This window comes from Myotis brandtii, unplaced genomic scaffold (assembly GCF_000412655.1).
Source record: "Myotis brandtii unplaced genomic scaffold, ASM41265v1 scaffold456, whole genome shotgun sequence".
Lineage (NCBI taxonomy): Eukaryota > Metazoa > Chordata > Mammalia > Chiroptera > Vespertilionidae > Myotis > Myotis brandtii.
Window position 1 is genome coordinate 418,407 of NW_005367431.1, and position 17,512 is coordinate 435,918.

The window sequence follows — 17,512 nt, forward strand, 5'->3', positions numbered from 1 at the left end:
GATTTGTCCTGTGGGCTGAAGCTTGTCAACCCCTGAACTAAATGCTGTGGCTCTTGAGTGTTTGAAAATGGAGCTGGAAATAATACTTGCAATGCATGGTGCCTTTTCTCTTTCCAATATATTAGCAGTTTAATGAAATACTGCCTTATTCTTAATTCATGTTCCTCTTGTGAAGTAGGAAATAATTATTGGGCGAGTTATTTCTTAATGACTCTTGCTTTCTGCCTAGATTTATTTTTAACATATCATCTCCTTAAAAAAGTGTACCTTGTTTAAGCAATTTGGTTGTATGTATTTGCATTGGACTTGAATTGCTGCATATACTACAAAATTATACACATCGTTCTTGAGGAACTTAGCATCTTGATTGGCTAGAGCTTTGCCTTAACTCAGTCTCCTTTAGAAAAGGGTTCTTGTATGCTTTAGTCTTACTATATGAGGTATGGTACTTGGTTTATAGCAGTACCTATACAAAGACCCTAAAGACATCTTGGTGTAAGAAACTTAGCATTTCTTTACCATATATATATATTGGGCCACACCTCATATAGCTTCTACTATTAATACTATATCACTGCTGCCACCAGCCATCAATTCTTCAGTCACTAACAACTATCCTAAACATTTATTCATTGTATTCATTCAGTATATTAAATACTCAAAAGACTGTTCTATAGAGGGAAACTTAAACTCAGCATAGTTTCATGACTTTCATAAAACCACACAGCTAGTAAATGTTTGAGTGCACATTTTAGCCTATATTTCTGTTATCCCAGTGTGGATCTATTATCTGTGATACCGTTTTCACACTTCTTCCCAGTGATCAGACATAAGCTAGGATACTCAGAAAAATCAGTGCCCTGCTTAGTTATTTTTCTCTCATTATTGATTAAGTAATCACTTGTTGACTGCCTATTTAAGACGCTTTAATACTACTTTTCCCATTACCCATTACGGAAAGACCATACTTTTTAAAACAACTTAATGGTTTATCTCACCATAAAATTATGTCAAAGTTCACTCATTTCAACTGTATAATTCAGTGATTTTTAGTAACTTTCTGAATTGTGCAACCATCATAAACGGTTTTAGACTATCTTCATCACCTCAGTAAGATTCCTCATGGCATTTTACAGTTAATCCCTGTTCATACCCTGCTAGTTCTATTTTTAAATTTGCCTTTTCTGGACATTTCATAGAAATAGAAGCATACAATATGTGATCACATTTGTTTGGCTTCTGTACCTTCTCATGTTTTTGAGATTTCATCCTTGGTATAATGTGTATCAGTAGTTTGTTACATTTTGTTGCTGACTCATCTTCAGTTTTATGCTATACCACATTTTGTCTAACCACTCACAATTGAAGGATGTTTGTTAGTTATGGTTTTTGGTTATTATAAATTATGCTGCTATGCCCGACCGGCATGGTTCCCGGTCAGGGCACATGCCTGGGTTGTGGGCTCAATCCCCATTGGGGGAGGGGGGGTATGCAGGAAGTAGCCGATCGGTGATTCTCATCATTGATGTTTCTATCTTTCTCTCCCTCTCCCTTCCTCTCTAAAATCAATAAAGAATAGTTTATGGTGCTATGAACATTTGTATGCAAGTCTTTCTGTGAGTGAATGCTTGCTTTCATTTCTCTGGGAGTAGAATTGCTGATACGTATGTTGTTTTTTTAAGTTAAACTTTTAAAGAAACTGCCAACCTCTTTTCCAAGTTAGTGTACCAGTTTACATTCCCACCAGCAATGTGTGAGGATTTCATTTTCTCTGCACCGTCACCAACATTTGTTCTTATTTGTCTTATTTAATATAGCTGTTCTAGTGATTATGAAATGGTATATCATTGTAGTTTTAATTTCCATTTCCCTAATGCAGTGATGGCGAACCTATGACACCCGTGTCAGAGGTGACACGTGAACTCATTTTTTTTGGTTGATTTTTCTTTGTTAAATGGCATTTAAATATATAAAATAAATATCAAAATATAAATCTTTGTTTTACTATGGTTGCAGATATCAAAAAATTTCTATATGTGACACGGCACCAGAGTTAAGATAGGGTTTTTCAAAATGCTGACACACTGAGCTCAAAAGGTTCGCCATCACTGCCCTAATGACTAATAATGCTGAGCCTCTTTTCATGTGCTTATTAACAACTCATGTATCTTTGGTGAAATGTCTGCTCATATTTTTTGCCCATTTTTTGATTCGGGTTGTTTGTCTTATTGAGTTGTAAGAGTTCTTTATATATTCTGGATACAAGTTCTTCACCAGGTATATGTTTTGCATATGAAGTCTTTTGGTCTTTTGCTTGTCTTTTCATTTTTTAAATGGTGTCTTTGGAAGTGTAATAATTTAATTTTGATGAGGGCCAGTTTATCATGCTTTCTGGTATAGAAATCTTTGGCCAGCTCAATTTCTTAAAGATTTTCTTATATGTTTTGTTCTAAAAGTTTTAGTATTTTAGTTCTTATAAATAAGTATATGATCCATTTTGAGTTACATTATGTGAGGTGATGGTTCATCGTTTTGCATACGACATTTTCCCCAGCAAAGTTTTGAAATGTTTGGTATACAGGTCTAACAAGCCTTTTTGTTAAATTCGTTCCTACATATCTTATTTTTTTTGCTATCATGAGTGGAATTGTATTCTAGTTTTATTTTTAGATTTTTTCTGCTTGTTAATAGAAATACAATTGATTTTTGTATATTGATCTTGTATTCAACAAATTTGCTGTACTTATTTATTCTAATAGTTTTGGGTGGTTTTCTGAGGATTTCCTATATATAGGTTCATGTCACCTGTGAATAAAGACAGATTTTCAATCTTGATGCCTTTTATTTCTTTTTCTTGCCTGATTTCACTAGCTGGAACCTCAGTACTGTGTTAAATAGAGTAGATGAGAACACACATACTTGCCTTGTTCCTAATCTTGGGGACAAAGTGTTCCTCTTTTGCTTTTAAGTATGATCATTGTGGTTTTTTCATAGATGCCTTTAATTAGGTTCAGTTCCATTCTGTTTAAGAGTTTTTTCATGAATGTGTTTTGGATTTTGTTAAGTTTTTTTCTGTGTTTATTAATAATCATTTACTTTAAATCTATATGTGTATTTTGAAGGTGGGTTTCTTGTAGACAACATATAGGTGGAATGTGTTTTGTGATAACATTAATCTACTTTTCAGTTGGTGCATTTATACCATTAACATTAAAATAATTGATATAGTTGGATTAATGTCTACCATATTTGTTACTGTTTTCTATTTGTTGGTTTTTGTTCTTTGTCCCTATGTTTGTCTTTCACACTTTTTCTGTCTTTTGTGGTTTGACTTAAGCTTTTATATGATTCTATTTTCTTTCTTAACATATCAGTTATACTTTATTTTTAAAAACTTAAACATTTCTTATTTATTGGCTGATTTTTAGGGAGAGAGGAATCGTGGAGGGGAGAGAAACATTGATTCATTGTTCCACTCATTTGTGCATCCATTAGTTGCTTCCTGTATGTGTCCTGACTACTAGGGATTTAACCTGCAACTTTGGCACATTGGGATGCCACTCCAACAAAATGAGCTACCCGGCCAGGGCTTAAACCTTTTTTTTAGTGGTTGCCCTAGAGTTTGTGTTATACAATTACAACTAATCCAGGTTCACTTTCAAATAAGACTAAACCACTTCACGAGTAGTGCAAATACCTTATAATAAGAAACCAACCCTAGTTCCTCCATCCATTGTTGTCATTCATTTCACATAGATAAGCACATAAATGTGATATAAACATAGCATACATAATTGAACACATTGTCGCTATTATTTTGAACAAACTTTCAGATCAATTCAGAATAAATTAAAGTTTTTATTTTTATGTCATTAAGTTTCATTGATGCTCTTCTTTTTTTTAATATAGATTGGAGTTTCTGACCTGTATTATTTTCCTTCTCTTTAAAAAACTTCTTTTGGCATTTTTTGCAAGGCACGTCTGTCTAGTGGCAACACATTTCTTCAATATCTGTTTGTCTGAAAAAGCATTTCTTCACCTTTGAAGGATAATTTTGCAGGATACAGAAATCTAGGTTGGTAGTATTTTTCACTCTCAACACTTTATTTTTTAGTATTGATTTTGTGAGAGACAGACATTGATTTGTTGTTCTACTTATTTACGCATTCATTGGCTGATTCTTGTATGTGCCCTGACCAGGAATCAAAATTACCACCTTCCTGTATCAGGGGCGGCCAGGGCTCTCCTCTCTGTTCTTGCTTGCATTTTTTTTCCTGAGGAGAAGTGAGATGTAATTTATTGTCATGTTTTCCTCCCCTCTGCCTTCTTTCAGGATTTTTCTTTGTCTTTTCTATTTTCTATATTTTGAAGATGATAAGCCTAGCTGTAGTTTTTCTGGCATTTATGCTGCTCAGTGTTCCCTGAGCTTCCTGGATCTGTGGTTTAGTATTTGACATTAATTTGGAGAGATTCTTAGTTGTTATTGTTTTAGATACTTCTGTTCCTTTTTTCTTTCTTGTCTTTCTGATATTCCCATAATGTATGTTCTAACTTTTGTAGTTGTCTCACAGTCTGTGGATATTCTGTACTTCTTAATTTTTTTTTTAGTGTTTGTTCTCTTTCTTTTTTGGTTTTTGAGGATTTTATTGATATAACCTCCAACTCTTTCCTTATCTGTGTCCTGTCTGATAATAAGCCCATCAAAGGCATTCTTCGTTTTGTTTTTTTATCTTCTAGCATTTCTTTTTGATTCTTTCTTAATCCCTTTTTCTGCTAACATTGCCTACTTGTTCTATGCATACTGTCTACTTTATCTATTAGAGTCTTTAGCATATTAATTATAGTTGTTTTAAATTCTAGGTTTGGTAACTACAATATCCTTGCCATGCATATTTCTGATTATTCTTTATCTTCAAATTGTTTTTTTGCCTTTTGGTATGATGCTTGCTTTTCTTCTTCTTTTTTTTAATAGCCAGGCTTGTTATACTGGATAAAAGGAATGGCTTTAAATTGGCTTTAGTAATGTGGTGATGAGGTGTTAGGGAAGTCCTATGATCCATATCTCATTCGTTTAGTGAGCATATGCCTCTGGACTATCAACTTCACAAGTGTTTTTTTTTTTTTTTAATATTTATTGATTCAGAGAGGAGAGATAGAAACATCAATGATGAGAGAGTGTCATTGATTGGCTGCCTCCTGCACGCCCCCTACTGGGGATCGAGCCCACAACCAGGCATATGCCCTTGACTGGAATTGAACCCAGGACCCTTCACTCCACAGGCTGATGCTTTATCCACTGAGCCAAACCAGCCAGGGCACACAAGCGTTTCTTAGTGGCACTCCCCCTACCCCCGTGGGGCAGGATGGTTTGTGTAGGCTGGAGTTACATGTTTCCCTTCCCAGGTCAGTTAATCTCTGATCATAACCCTGCAGGTTAGGCTCTGGTTTACTAGTTTCTCCAGACGACAGGCTTTGTTAGTTAAGGTTTAGTTCTCTGGCATATTTCAAAATTGTTTCTTTTCCCTTCAGTCTGCCGGAAGCCTGAGGAAAATTCTCTCTGATATTTATTGTGCATTTGTGCTCCCCATTCCCTATATAACTGGGTCCCCCTGGAGTTAAAACTCTCAGAGTTATCCACATTGAGCCTCTAGCAATTCGTCAGTTGCAGTGCAGGTGTTCTATTCAGTACTGGTTCTGGTGGTGGTTTTGTTTGAGTTCCTGTTCTGGTAAGCTGTGGTATGACCTGTATTCGCCTGTCTTTCCAGTCTTGGGGGCAGTGGTTTGCTCTTGTCCTTCCTTCTTTTAAGGATCCAAGAAGAATTCCTGATTTTTCGGTCTGTTTAGCTTTATACTTGCTGTTAGGATGGAGTGGTGACTTCCAAGCTCCTTAAATGTGAACTGGAAACCTGCATATACTAATTTAAACAAAGCATTTAAGCCATTAATGTCTGTGGAATGTCAGAATACTGGGAAAACTTGATGAGATCACTAAGAGGCTCCTTTGGAGGCCCGGTGTGAAATGTTTATTTTAAAATGGATTGCAAATTCAAACACTTTTAGGGGTCACCTCCAGGTGTATAGTAGTTTGGTTACAAGAATATGTAGATGTGTAATCCATGGTGCCCTTGAAAAAACACATTTCTGCATATTCCCCATCTAAAGGAGATACTTACTGATGGCCTACTATTTTCCAGTTACCTTTACATAAACAATCAGGAAACTACAATTTTAAACAAAAACCTATATTGGTTGAATATTTACAGAAAAATTAGTTGGCTCAAGCAAATATGCCTGTGACTGTGTCAGTTTGCTGATTATAATGTAGTACCTGGGAACATTTTTCTTTTTTAGATTTGTTTACTTACTTTCTCAGTAACAAAAGTTGTATGTAGCCCTAGTCAGTTTGGCTCAGTGGATAGAGCATCGTCCTGCGCACTAAAGGGTCCAGGTTTTGATTCCAGTCAAGGGCACATACCTCGGTTGCAGGCTCAGTCCCCGGCCCTGGTCTCCCTTGCCCTGGTCTGGGCACGTGCGGGAGGCAAACCAATCACTTACATCGATGTTTCTCTGTCTTTCCCCCTCCCTTCCACTCTCTCTAAAAATCAATGGAAAAATAGCCTGGGGTGAGGATTAACAATAACAAAAAAGCTGTATGTACGTATGTTATGTGTGTATGTGGCTCTCTGTACGCTGCCGAACTCAAAATCAAAACCTCAGAACAAATTTATAAAACTTTACTTTAGACTTTACACGTGATGTACTCCAGTCAGTGAATCCAGTCTTAGGCATTAGTCAGTATGCTTTTTGGCCACAGTAACAGAAAATATAATTGTGGATGAAACATTAAGTGTAAACATTAAGTGTATTCTATTGGTTCATATCAGTGTAGAAATAGGGCCGAGTTCAGGATTGGTTCCTGTCATTCAATCTTGTCACAAAGGATCTTGTTATAAGGATATGTGTTGGGCCTTTTAGGAATTCAGTTCTTTTCTCTGTTGATTTGTTACTTTTCCCTAAGTGCTTTTGTTGGTGACAGATTCTTAAAATACCTTGAAATTATTTTCAAAACGTTGTGTATTCATGCTACTTTCTTCTCCTTAAGCATCTCACTTGCTATTATCACACTTTCCCAGTACCTGTGACCTACTTGATTGCCATCTCTGCCCATTTCCCCTCAATCTCAAGTCAGGGAAGAAAGTATTGCTTCTGAAACAGAATAAAGAACACACATATGGCTACTGTTCTCTTTTCTTATAAACCCCTCTCTTCCTTTTCTTAAAGAAATGTTTTCCATTTGGATTAAGAAATATTGTGGAATTTGACAAGAATAACAGTGTCCTTTAGAATAAGCAAACTTGATATAGTTGAGTCTGAAAATGGGACCTGTCTAGTTGCAAGGGCACTGACTCTGAAATTAAGAGTCCTGTGACAATTCTGGCCATGATTGTTTGTGTCTTTGGGTGAGCATTACACCTCTTTGGGCCTTAATGCTCTGTTATATACAGGGGAATTTAAAATCTTTCTAAACATTTTCCTAAAGTGCTTCTATAAAAATTTTCCTAAAGTGCTTCTTTATCATAGAGCCTGGCTTACGACAAATGCTCAATACAAATGTTTTACAAATTTTAACACTGAGCCTTTTCCGGTTGGTCTCATCACTTTCATTGAGACTCAGAAGTTTGAAGATGAGCCCTAGAATTCTGTGGAGAAATCCAAGCTGGGTATATTTTTGTAGCTACCATTAATCTCCAAACCAGACATTCATTAAAACTCATGAAGAAAGAAGTTCACCTTAAGTGACTTTTCTCTTGGATCCTGAATTGTTATTCATCTACATACTCTTTTTGGTTTATGTGTATTTCTTATCTACTTTACTTTTTTGTTTAAAGCGGGGGGGGGGGGGGGGCGGCGGCAAAAGAAAAGGCTTCACATTCATTTTATAAAAGGCTTTACATTCTTTTTATGTTATGTAAAAATTATGCCAATATTGGGAATATATGTACTCAATATAATTTATTACTCTGCTTTACATAGTTGTTTTAAAGATTAGTTTTTAAATTGATTTTTGGAAAGAGGAAGGGAGCCGGGATGGGGGGCAGAGAAACATTGATCAGCTGCCTCCTGCACACCCCTTTAAGGGATCGAGCCTGCAACCCGAGCATGTGTCCTGACCAGGAATCAAATCAACATTTTGGTGCATGGGGTGATGCCCAACCAACAGCCACACCAGCCAGGGCTGCTTTACATTTTCATAAGCCTTTTGGTCTTATCTTTGTTTTACTTGTTTAGGAATTTACAATTATTATTCCCTGGTTATCAGTCACAGCAGCAATATCAGTGGCATGAAAGTTGTTGCTACTGTATCATTTCAGGCTGTGTCTCAACAGAAGGTTAAGAGCTGCCATTCCTGATGAAGAACTTGAAAACCTTCGATTTCAAAGCATATGTCCTTTTTTTCTACCCCTGATATGTAATCCTTGGCATAAGGTGCCTTAATAATTTTTAGACTTCTATTCAGCACCAGAATCATTTCTTCAAAGATTTTTTTTGGTGGCTGTCTTTATAAGACAGGCAAATCTGGGAACCCCAATTTTTTTTAAGGGGTGGGTTTCAGTTGGGAGAGTGGGGATTATTCCCTAAGGGCAAGAATCTCCACAGAGCACAGAATGGAAAGCCACTCAAGTCTCCATGCATTTTGTGTTTTCTGATTCTTGGTGCTCAGGTTCTGGTTCTCAAGGCAGGAATTTTAATGACTTCACTAACTGTTCCTCCATTTTTGCTAGCAGTATCCTATCAGTGGTTAAAAGCATTCCCCAGATAATGTTTGTGCTAATGTTTCTTTTCAGCTTGCTGAATTGCCCTTATGGAAGTCGTGGCACTAATAGAATTTAATCTTAATACAAAAGCAACAGAATTGAAAAGGAATCAGAGATGATGTAGGCTTTCACATATGGGATGCTTTTTCCACTCTTGAACAAAGTTCCTTAAGAATGAGTCTTGAGTTCTCCTGTTCTGTAACCAACAGGAGGACTCACAAATGGCAGTGGAAGATACATCTCTGCTGCTCCAGGCGCGGAAGCCAAGTACCGCAGTGCGAGCAGTGCCTCCAGCCTCTTCAGCCCTAGCAGCACCCTTTTTTCTTCCTCCCGTTTGCGATATGGAATGTCTGATGTCATGCCCTCTGGCAGGAGCAGGCTTTTGGAAGATTTTCGAAATAACCGGTACCCCAATTTACAACTGCGAGAAATTGCTGGGCATATAATGGAATTTTCCCAAGACCAACATGGGTCCAGGTGAGGACTTGGCTTTGGCACTTAAGGTAACTGAAATCTTAATGCCTTAAATTCCATTCCTCAAATACGTATACACTAAGTAAATTGCTATAAAATAATTGAAGCAGTTGCTTCTTAGTGTACTTTCCCTTATTTTAAAGAAACTGGGATTATGAAGGTCACCAGATACACAAGTGATTGAAAAGAACCATTTAGAAATTGAAGTTGGGATCACATGCATAATTAAAATAAACTTTCTTTTTCAAACAAGCCTTTTTACCTTTCTGAAATATTAGCCTGATGTTTCTAATTCACGAGAACCTCACAGAATGGCTACAATTTAAGAAACAGAAACACTACCACAAAGCATATATCTGCACATGTTTGCTATTTGAATCCCTATTAAGAGCTACTCAGTTATAAGTTTGGACCTCTGCTGCTCAGGATTAAGACAACTCCATCACTTTTTTGTTGTTGTTTTATTCTATAGAAGTGAGAGTTTGCATAGAGGTGAGAGAAGCAGCTCTTACAAAAACAGAATTTAGCTTGGGTTACTTCCGCCTGTTTGACTATTCATTCGGCTTCACAGAAAGGAACTCTGGTCCTGGGGAGTAAGCATAATTATGATGTTGCCCATCCTTTCCTATTTGTCTCCATTTCTCTTTCTCTCTGACTGTACCCACTGAAACAGCTTCTACAAAACCTACTTTCTCACTAAGTTCTGCCAACTTGCTATTGGGCAAGGATTTCTCATATCTGGATCCTGTAGACCAGATTGAAAGACAACATGATTTTTCTGATAATCATCTGAATCAAAGAATTGTTATTTAGATTGGCAGATTGAGTAGCTACTACTTCAGAACACCCTGCAGACATTTATAACAACTGTTCCACATCCTTAATGAGTATTGCTTCATATGAATATGAGGTAAATAATATAGCAAGGACCATAAGCTTTGATCCTCTCAATGTGGGACTGGTTTCTACAGGAAAAAGTTCTCCTTGTGTTATGCCCATCTTCACCCTCTCCTCTCTTTTCCTATTTCCCCTTTTCGCCTCAAACCCACATATAATTACAGTTTTGTACATATGTCCTACTGTAATGAAATATGCTCACACTTAACCCTTTGAGTGCCAACCAATATCCTAGGAACTATGCTAAAATTGCCAAGGCATTTTGAGTTAAGGTTTTTAAATTTTTTTTCCCACATAAAGAGTGAACTACTAACATCTAATAGTGACACTGTAGGAGGAGCGTGATAGCGCTCCTGGCACTTTTGGCGAAAGACAGGAGTAGCGCAGTTGCTCTCCCCGGCACTCTAGGGGTTAAATCTACTTTTAAAAGCTCAGTTAGGTTAGGGTATACTTCACACTATAAACATTTTTTCCTTTTTAGAAATTCTTCAATTAAGTGAGCTCAAGGGATTCATTTAACTAACAATTGTATTTGTGCACCCACGTGCACCTGCACCTGTGTAAATGTACACACATATATTTTCAGAAATGATTCATTATACAAATTGAGCCAATTCTTATTTATTTCCAAGTCTTTCTAAAATGCTGTGATTGCCCTTTTTACTTTGCACTTCAGATTCATTCAGCTGAAACTAGAGCGGGCCACACCAGCTGAGCGCCAGCTTGTCTTCAATGAAATCCTACAGGCCGCTTACCAGCTAATGGTGGATGTATTTGGAAATTACGTCATTCAGAAGTTCTTTGAAGTAAGCCTTTGTACTTTCTATCCTTTGACTTTAGAGACTCTCCAGAGCATTTTGATTTTCATTAGCTGTTTTTAGAATTGTCATCCCATTCCAGTCCTCAAAATGAAGTGTGTGTGGGCTTTTTAAAGAATTTTTAAATGTTTTCCAATTCATTTGCAGCAGATGATGCCAGTCTAATTTAGAACTGTGTTTGGAGAATCATTGTCCCCATTTAGCATCTCTAGTACGTTATTTCTGGTTGTTAAATAGTTTTACTAAAATGTAATTTTTTGAGGAAATAATTCTTGTAAGATAATTTTAGCGAGACCACAATAAAATGTTCTAAAAAATGAATTTTTTTTTTTTTTAGAATTCCTAGAGAATTATCTTTGAACACCAACTCTACTGTTTTTCATCATAAACTATAGTCGTGAAGATTGTTAAACACTTACTGGGTCATCCTTCGGCCTTGGTTTCTTAGTTTTCCTCCATGAATGTGAATAATGGCCACCTCTGTTATCATTGTCTTTGGAAAGGATTAATGAGATTGTTGGATTAGGTCTGTTCCCTTAGTTAACTAAACTCTCAGAAAGGTGGGGATTCTTGGCTTACCATTATAGATAGCCCTGGTGCACTGGGATCAACAACTCCAAGCTATAAATCCAGAAAGAAATGAAACATTGAGGTGAAGAAATGAGTACAAGGGAAAACTACTGGAATTGTATGTGTTTGCCGCAGAACAAAATAAATTTGTTAGCTTCTTATGTATTATTTTGTTTGATTTATGTGAAGATTTAAAAAGTGGCTCACTCAGCCTATATCTTCTTAACTTGTCTCTTAAAGACTTAAGTTCTTTGACACTTAATTCTCCAGCTATGGACTAAGAGTCCAACCTAAACATGACTTGTAATTTTGATTTAGAATATCTTTTCACTGTTATTTTTGTCATAGGTAGAAAAATATAGGGGTCTCCAGCTCCAGATCTCTGTAGCTAGTGGTAGCTGAACAAACAGTGGCTTACAGCCATGTGGTTTGGGACAAGCTAGAAAAAGGTCCCTGACTTAGAGAAAGTGGACCTTAGTTCCCTTGTATAGAAAATGAGTGGGTTGGGCATAAAGTCTCTTCAGTCTCATGATTATGCTATTCAAACAAAACTAAAAAGCCAAGATGGAAAATCATTCTAGGAAGAGTTTTAATATTGTGCAGCTTTACCTTTTGATTTTCTTTTTCCTCCTGACTCGGTTTCATTGTATAATAGATAATACATATCAGTTCTTGGAATGATATTGAACACTAATTCAAAACAGAGTGCCCATATGTGCTTTGGCTTAAATTTCATATAGATGAAAGAACTTTTCAATCCCTGGACCTCAGATACCCCTAAAGTGCTGTTGATTTTCTGTAAGAAGTCCTTGAATCTTCCCCAGACATTTTGTAAAGCCCTGTGAATGCTGTCTACCACATGTATTATTATTTTAGAGTAAACATAAATGCTCTTGTAATTAATCAAGTATAGATTTATTTAATAGTACTAATAAATTAATGGCAGCTTTGATGAATGACATATTTTTGTTTGGCAGATATTAATAGTGAAACCACTACTGTTGATAGCTGAGAAATTTTTTTTAAATTAAAAACTGTTCCTCATAATCAGACACTGAAAACTATTCTCTTGAAGAAACAAATGCTTTAAAAAACATATATGTTATTGATTTCAGAAAGGAAGGGAGAGCCCTAACTGGTTCAGTGGATAGAGCATCAGCCTGCGGACTGAAGGGTCCCAGGTTTGATTCCGGTCAAGGGCATGTACCTTGGTTGCAGGCACATCCCCAGTGGGGAGTGTGCAGGAGGCAGCTGATCGATGTTTCTCTCTCATCAATGTTTCTATAACTCTCTATTCCCTCTCCCTTCCTCTCTGTAAAAAAAATCAATAAAATATATTTTTTTTTAAAAAAAAGGAAGGGAGAGGGAGAGAGAGAAACATCAATGATGAGAGAATCATTGATCGGCTGTCTCCTACATGCCCCCTACTAGGGATTGAGCCCAAAATATGGGCATGTGCCCTTGACGGGAATTGAACCCGGGACCCTTCAGTACGTAGGCTGACACTCTATCCACTGAGCCAAACCGGCTAGGGCAGTGGTCGGCAAACTGCGCCTCATGAGCCACAAGTGGCTCTTTGGCCCCTTGAGTGTGGCTCTTCCGCAAAATACCGGCTCTTCCACAAAATACCGACTTCTGCGCATGGGCCACGAAGTTTCAATCGCCCTGTACGTGCGCGACCGCACGTGGTATTTTGTGGAAGAGCCACACTCAAGGGGCCAAAGAGCCACATGTGGCTCGCGAGCCACAGTTTGCCGACCACAGGGCTAGGGCAAAAACATAGGCTTTTTAAACAAAAGGTTTTAATCATAGGTGACCAGGCTAAAAGAGGTATACCAATGGTTTTATACAGAATAACGAATGCTTTGCTTTCTCTGGTTTCTTTCCTTCTACCTAAGTAATGGTGTTCACCCAAACATTATGTCTAGTTTGGCAGCCTTGAACAGAAGCTGGCTTTGGCAGAACGGATTCGAGGTCATGTCCTGTCATTGGCACTGCAAATGTATGGCTGCCGTGTTATCCAGAAAGCTCTTGAATTTATTCCCTCAGACCAGCAGGTAATTGTAAGTTTCCCCTTTAACTTTTCTCTTGGTGTTTGATGTTTCTCCATGGCACATGTAGTGAACCCTGTAAACTTGCCAGCTTTTACTTTTCTTTTACAGTTTTTCTTTGGTGCTTGTGGCTGCCGTTCTGTGCATGGCAAGCATGAACTGTGCAATTTGTAAATTTATAGATCAGGTGTCTTGTGTTAAAACCAGTGGTTTCAAACACTCTTCAACAGTCTTTAGTAGGTGCAATTTTACAGGTTGTTTTTTGTTTGTCAAGACTTGAAGGCTGTAAAATACTAGTAACTTGTCATTTTCTTCAGCTTGAACTGACATTTCAACAAATCAAAACTTTAATCCAAACCACCTTCCATTTTCCTTCATTTACTCTCTCTTATTCATCCACCATACCACCATTTACCCAATGAGTGTCTTCCCAGTGCAGTGGCTGGCCTGGCACATTGACCTGATGCCCACTTTGTGCCAGACACCAGGACAGAGATGACCAAGACTGATCCCTGCCCTCAGAGCACAGTGGGGAAGAGCGATGGAAAGCAGTGGTGAGCGCATGTGCTCTGAGTCTTGAAGGAAGGCTTTAAAAAAAAAAACAAAACAAAAAAAACCAAAACCTCACCAGAGGATATTTTTTTCCCATTGTTTTTTAAAAAAATATTTTTATTGCTTTCAGAGAGGAAGGGAGAGAGATGGAAACATCAGTGATGAGAGGGAATTATTGATCGGCTGCCTCCAGCACGTCCCACACTGGGGAGCACGCCCTACACTGGGGATCGAGCCCGAAATCTGGGCATGTGCCTTTGACCAGAATCGAACCCAGGACCTTTCATTCCGTAGGCTGACGCTTTATCCACTGAGCCAAACTGGCTAGGAGTTCCTTTGAATTTTAGAGAGAATGGAAGGGAGGGAGGGGAGTGAGAGACAGAGAAACATTGATGTGAGAGAGGTATATTGCTTGGTTGCCTCCCACATGCACCCTGATGGGCTGGGGATCAAACCTGCGATTCTTTGGTGCTTATGCCAATGCTCTAACCACTGAGAAACCCTGGCCAGGGCTGAAGGAATGCTTTGCACGAGGAGAAGTCCACACTAAAGAGGAGTCAGACAGGGAAAGAGAAAAGGGACAGAAATTGAAAGTGTTGGGTACTGTGAGTGGGAGCTGACCAAGAAAGCACCTGCAGAGGCCAATGATTCAGGAACAGTCACAGAGCTGGTCCATCCAGCCCCACAGAGACCACAGGGCCCAGGCAGCCAAATTAACCCCCAGGTAGGTGTGCTGCGAGCCTTGGGGTGCTTCTAATCTAGACCCTCAGCCTTTGGGCTCTGAACTCACTCAGTCCTTCTCAGTGGGAGGGGATGCCTTGTTCTGGCAATGATGAGCCACTTGCCCTCACTGAGAGCAAAGTTCAGTGATGAGAACCTTTGTTATGGACTCGAGTTCTGAGCCAGACGAAGCACCTGCCACCTCCAGTTCAAAGCAGAACAAAACAAAACACTGCATTGGTGTTGGTGATGGCAATTGAAGGCTGGGGGAGTCCAAAGTCCTTGTGGTGTGAGGCTCCTAGAAATGTGGGTCAGGAGGCTGGTGAAGGCAGAGGAAATGTTGGAGACGCACAGCAGCTTGGAGTTTGTTCATTCAGTGCTCAGTACTGGAGACGCTGCAGTGATACGGTGTGGTGTGTGAAAGTAAATAGAAGCAGGGTGAGACTTACTACTAGTAGTTTTCTTCTAATGTTCATATTATTATGGTTTTCATTTTACCTGGGATTTTAGGGATGAAAATTTCATGGTCAAATCTCTCTTTAGTTTTCTGGGTGTTTTTGAACATGGAAGTTTCTTTCTGTTATATATATTTTAACAACTTTAAAGCCCATTTACTGAAAGATATCAGGAATATTATAGTTTCCTGGCTATTTTTTCCATCTTTGCCCTCTCCCATGATTGTGATAACTTGTTGATTTGGTCTCCCAACTTTCCAGATTTCATTGTTTTCTGATTGGATCCCAACATTATAGTAGTTTTCTACCTTCCTTCCCATTCCCCCCAGCTGTTGTTCTTTCTATCCTGCATTTCTGTATATCTTCTCCTGGTCTGGTTTCTCTATGATAAATTGTTCTGGGTCTGAACTCCTCCTCCTGCTATTGATAATCTTTTGTTTTCCAGATACAAGTTTATTATTTTATGTGAAATGGTTTAATCTCTAGTGGTTTCTTTGGGCTCAAGAAAATATTTAGGGAAGCCACCTCCCCTTCATTTCCATGATAAGTCTTCTTTGCCTTTATATAGACATCATTCTCTACTTATCAATCCCATAACTATATTTCCAGGATAAAGCTGGGGTTTTTTTTTGACATTTGATTGCTTTAGGAAACTTTCCCAATTTTATTGCCTTTTGCTTGTCTTTGGCATTGTAACCTTGATTTTTTTTTTTTTTAATTAGAAAATCTCTTAGATGCCTTGACATATTCACCATCTCTGGAATTTAAGACATTGCATTCATAAACGTCACCATTTTAAACTGGCTCGTAGCCTTCCACCATAAATATGGAGTCATCACAGTGGAGCTAATATATAGAGATTGGGCATAGCAAAGACACTGGATAGTGAGTACCAGGTTCCAGACATGCGTGGTGCAGGTATTCAGCTTCAAGATACATGAGACCCGAGGCAGCAAGTTTGGGGGAAGGTGTCTAGTCAGAATCTCATCATTCCGTTTTCTATACCCTTGTCATCTCCACTCATAACCTCCTCACACAAACCCCTCAATGCCTGTCCTGCTCCTGTATTCCCTGACTTTGGACACTTTTCATCAATTAATTGAGAGTACTGTTCCTGCTACATTGCAGTCACTGTGGCCTGGTGGAAGTGTGTTGGCGTCACAGACCTGGGCTATAATTCTGATTTAGTCACTATCTATAGTTTTAAATACCTTGCTTAACTCTTTGAGATTTAATTTCTTGTTTTTTAAATTAGTTAATTAATTTCTTAATCCTCACCCGAGGACCTTTTCCCATTGATTTTTAGAGAGAGTGGAAGAGAGAGGGAAAGACAGAGAGAAATATCGATGTTGAGAGAAACACATCGATTGGTTGCCTCCTGCATGATGCCTGACCAGGGCCTGGGCTGGGGGAGTTGCCTGCAACTGAGGTACATGCCCTTTGACTGGAATAAAACCTGGGAGCCTTCGGTCCCCAGGCCGATGCTCAAGCCACTGAGCCAAACTGGCTAGAGCGAGATTTAATTTCTTTATATATAGGTTGCAAGGGGGTCTGGAGGATAATATATAATTGACAGGTGGTTTACTGACACACACTGTTTTGTCACACACAGGAACCATATTGCTTGGGTTTGAATCTTGGCAGTTTAGGTCTGTGATTTTAACAAGTCATTTAATTTGTCTGTCTTGGGTTTTTTATTTCTTTAAAAAGTATTTTTTATTGTGCTCGCTTCGGCAGCACATATACTAAAATTGGAACGATACAGAGAAGATTAGCATGGCCCCTGCGCAAGGATGACACGCAAATTCGTGACGCGTTCCATATTTTTTGAGGCTGGGATGGCCCCTGTGGGGCTGCGACGGCCCCTGTGAGGCTGCGACGGCCCCTGTGAGGCTGCGATGGCCCCTGTGAGGCTGCGATGGCCCCTGCGAGGCTGCGATGGCCCCTGGGAAGCCGAGAAAAATACCACATGATCTCACTCATTTATTGATAATAAAGACCATTATAAACTGATGAACAAATATAGATACAAAGGCAGAGCAGCATTGAACAGACTGTCAAACTACAGTGGGAAGCCTGGGGAGGTTTGGGGGGGTAAGAGATCAACCGAAGGACTTGTATGCATGCATATAAGAATAACCAATGGACACAAGACACGG

At 38.6% G+C, this 17,512-nt stretch overlaps 1 protein-coding gene across 22 annotated transcripts in view; it reads left to right on the forward strand.

Annotated features, from left to right (window-relative positions):
- PUM1 (pumilio RNA-binding family member 1) overlaps window positions 1-17,512 on the forward strand; it is a 129,162-nt gene that overhangs the window by 93,058 nt on the left and 18,592 nt on the right. For 20 of the 22 annotated variants that reach the window (XM_014546779.1, XM_005875067.2, XM_014546777.1 and 17 more), the window contains 3 exons: window positions 9,026-9,293; window positions 10,864-10,993; window positions 13,504-13,638. In XM_014546779.1, the coding sequence (XP_014402265.1) occupies window positions 9,026-9,293; window positions 10,864-10,993; window positions 13,504-13,638 (533 nt within the window). The remainder of the gene's footprint in view (window positions 1-9,025; window positions 9,294-10,863; window positions 10,994-13,503; window positions 13,639-17,512) is intronic. The other 2 variants (XM_005875069.2, XM_014546776.1) reach the window with 1 other exon arrangement.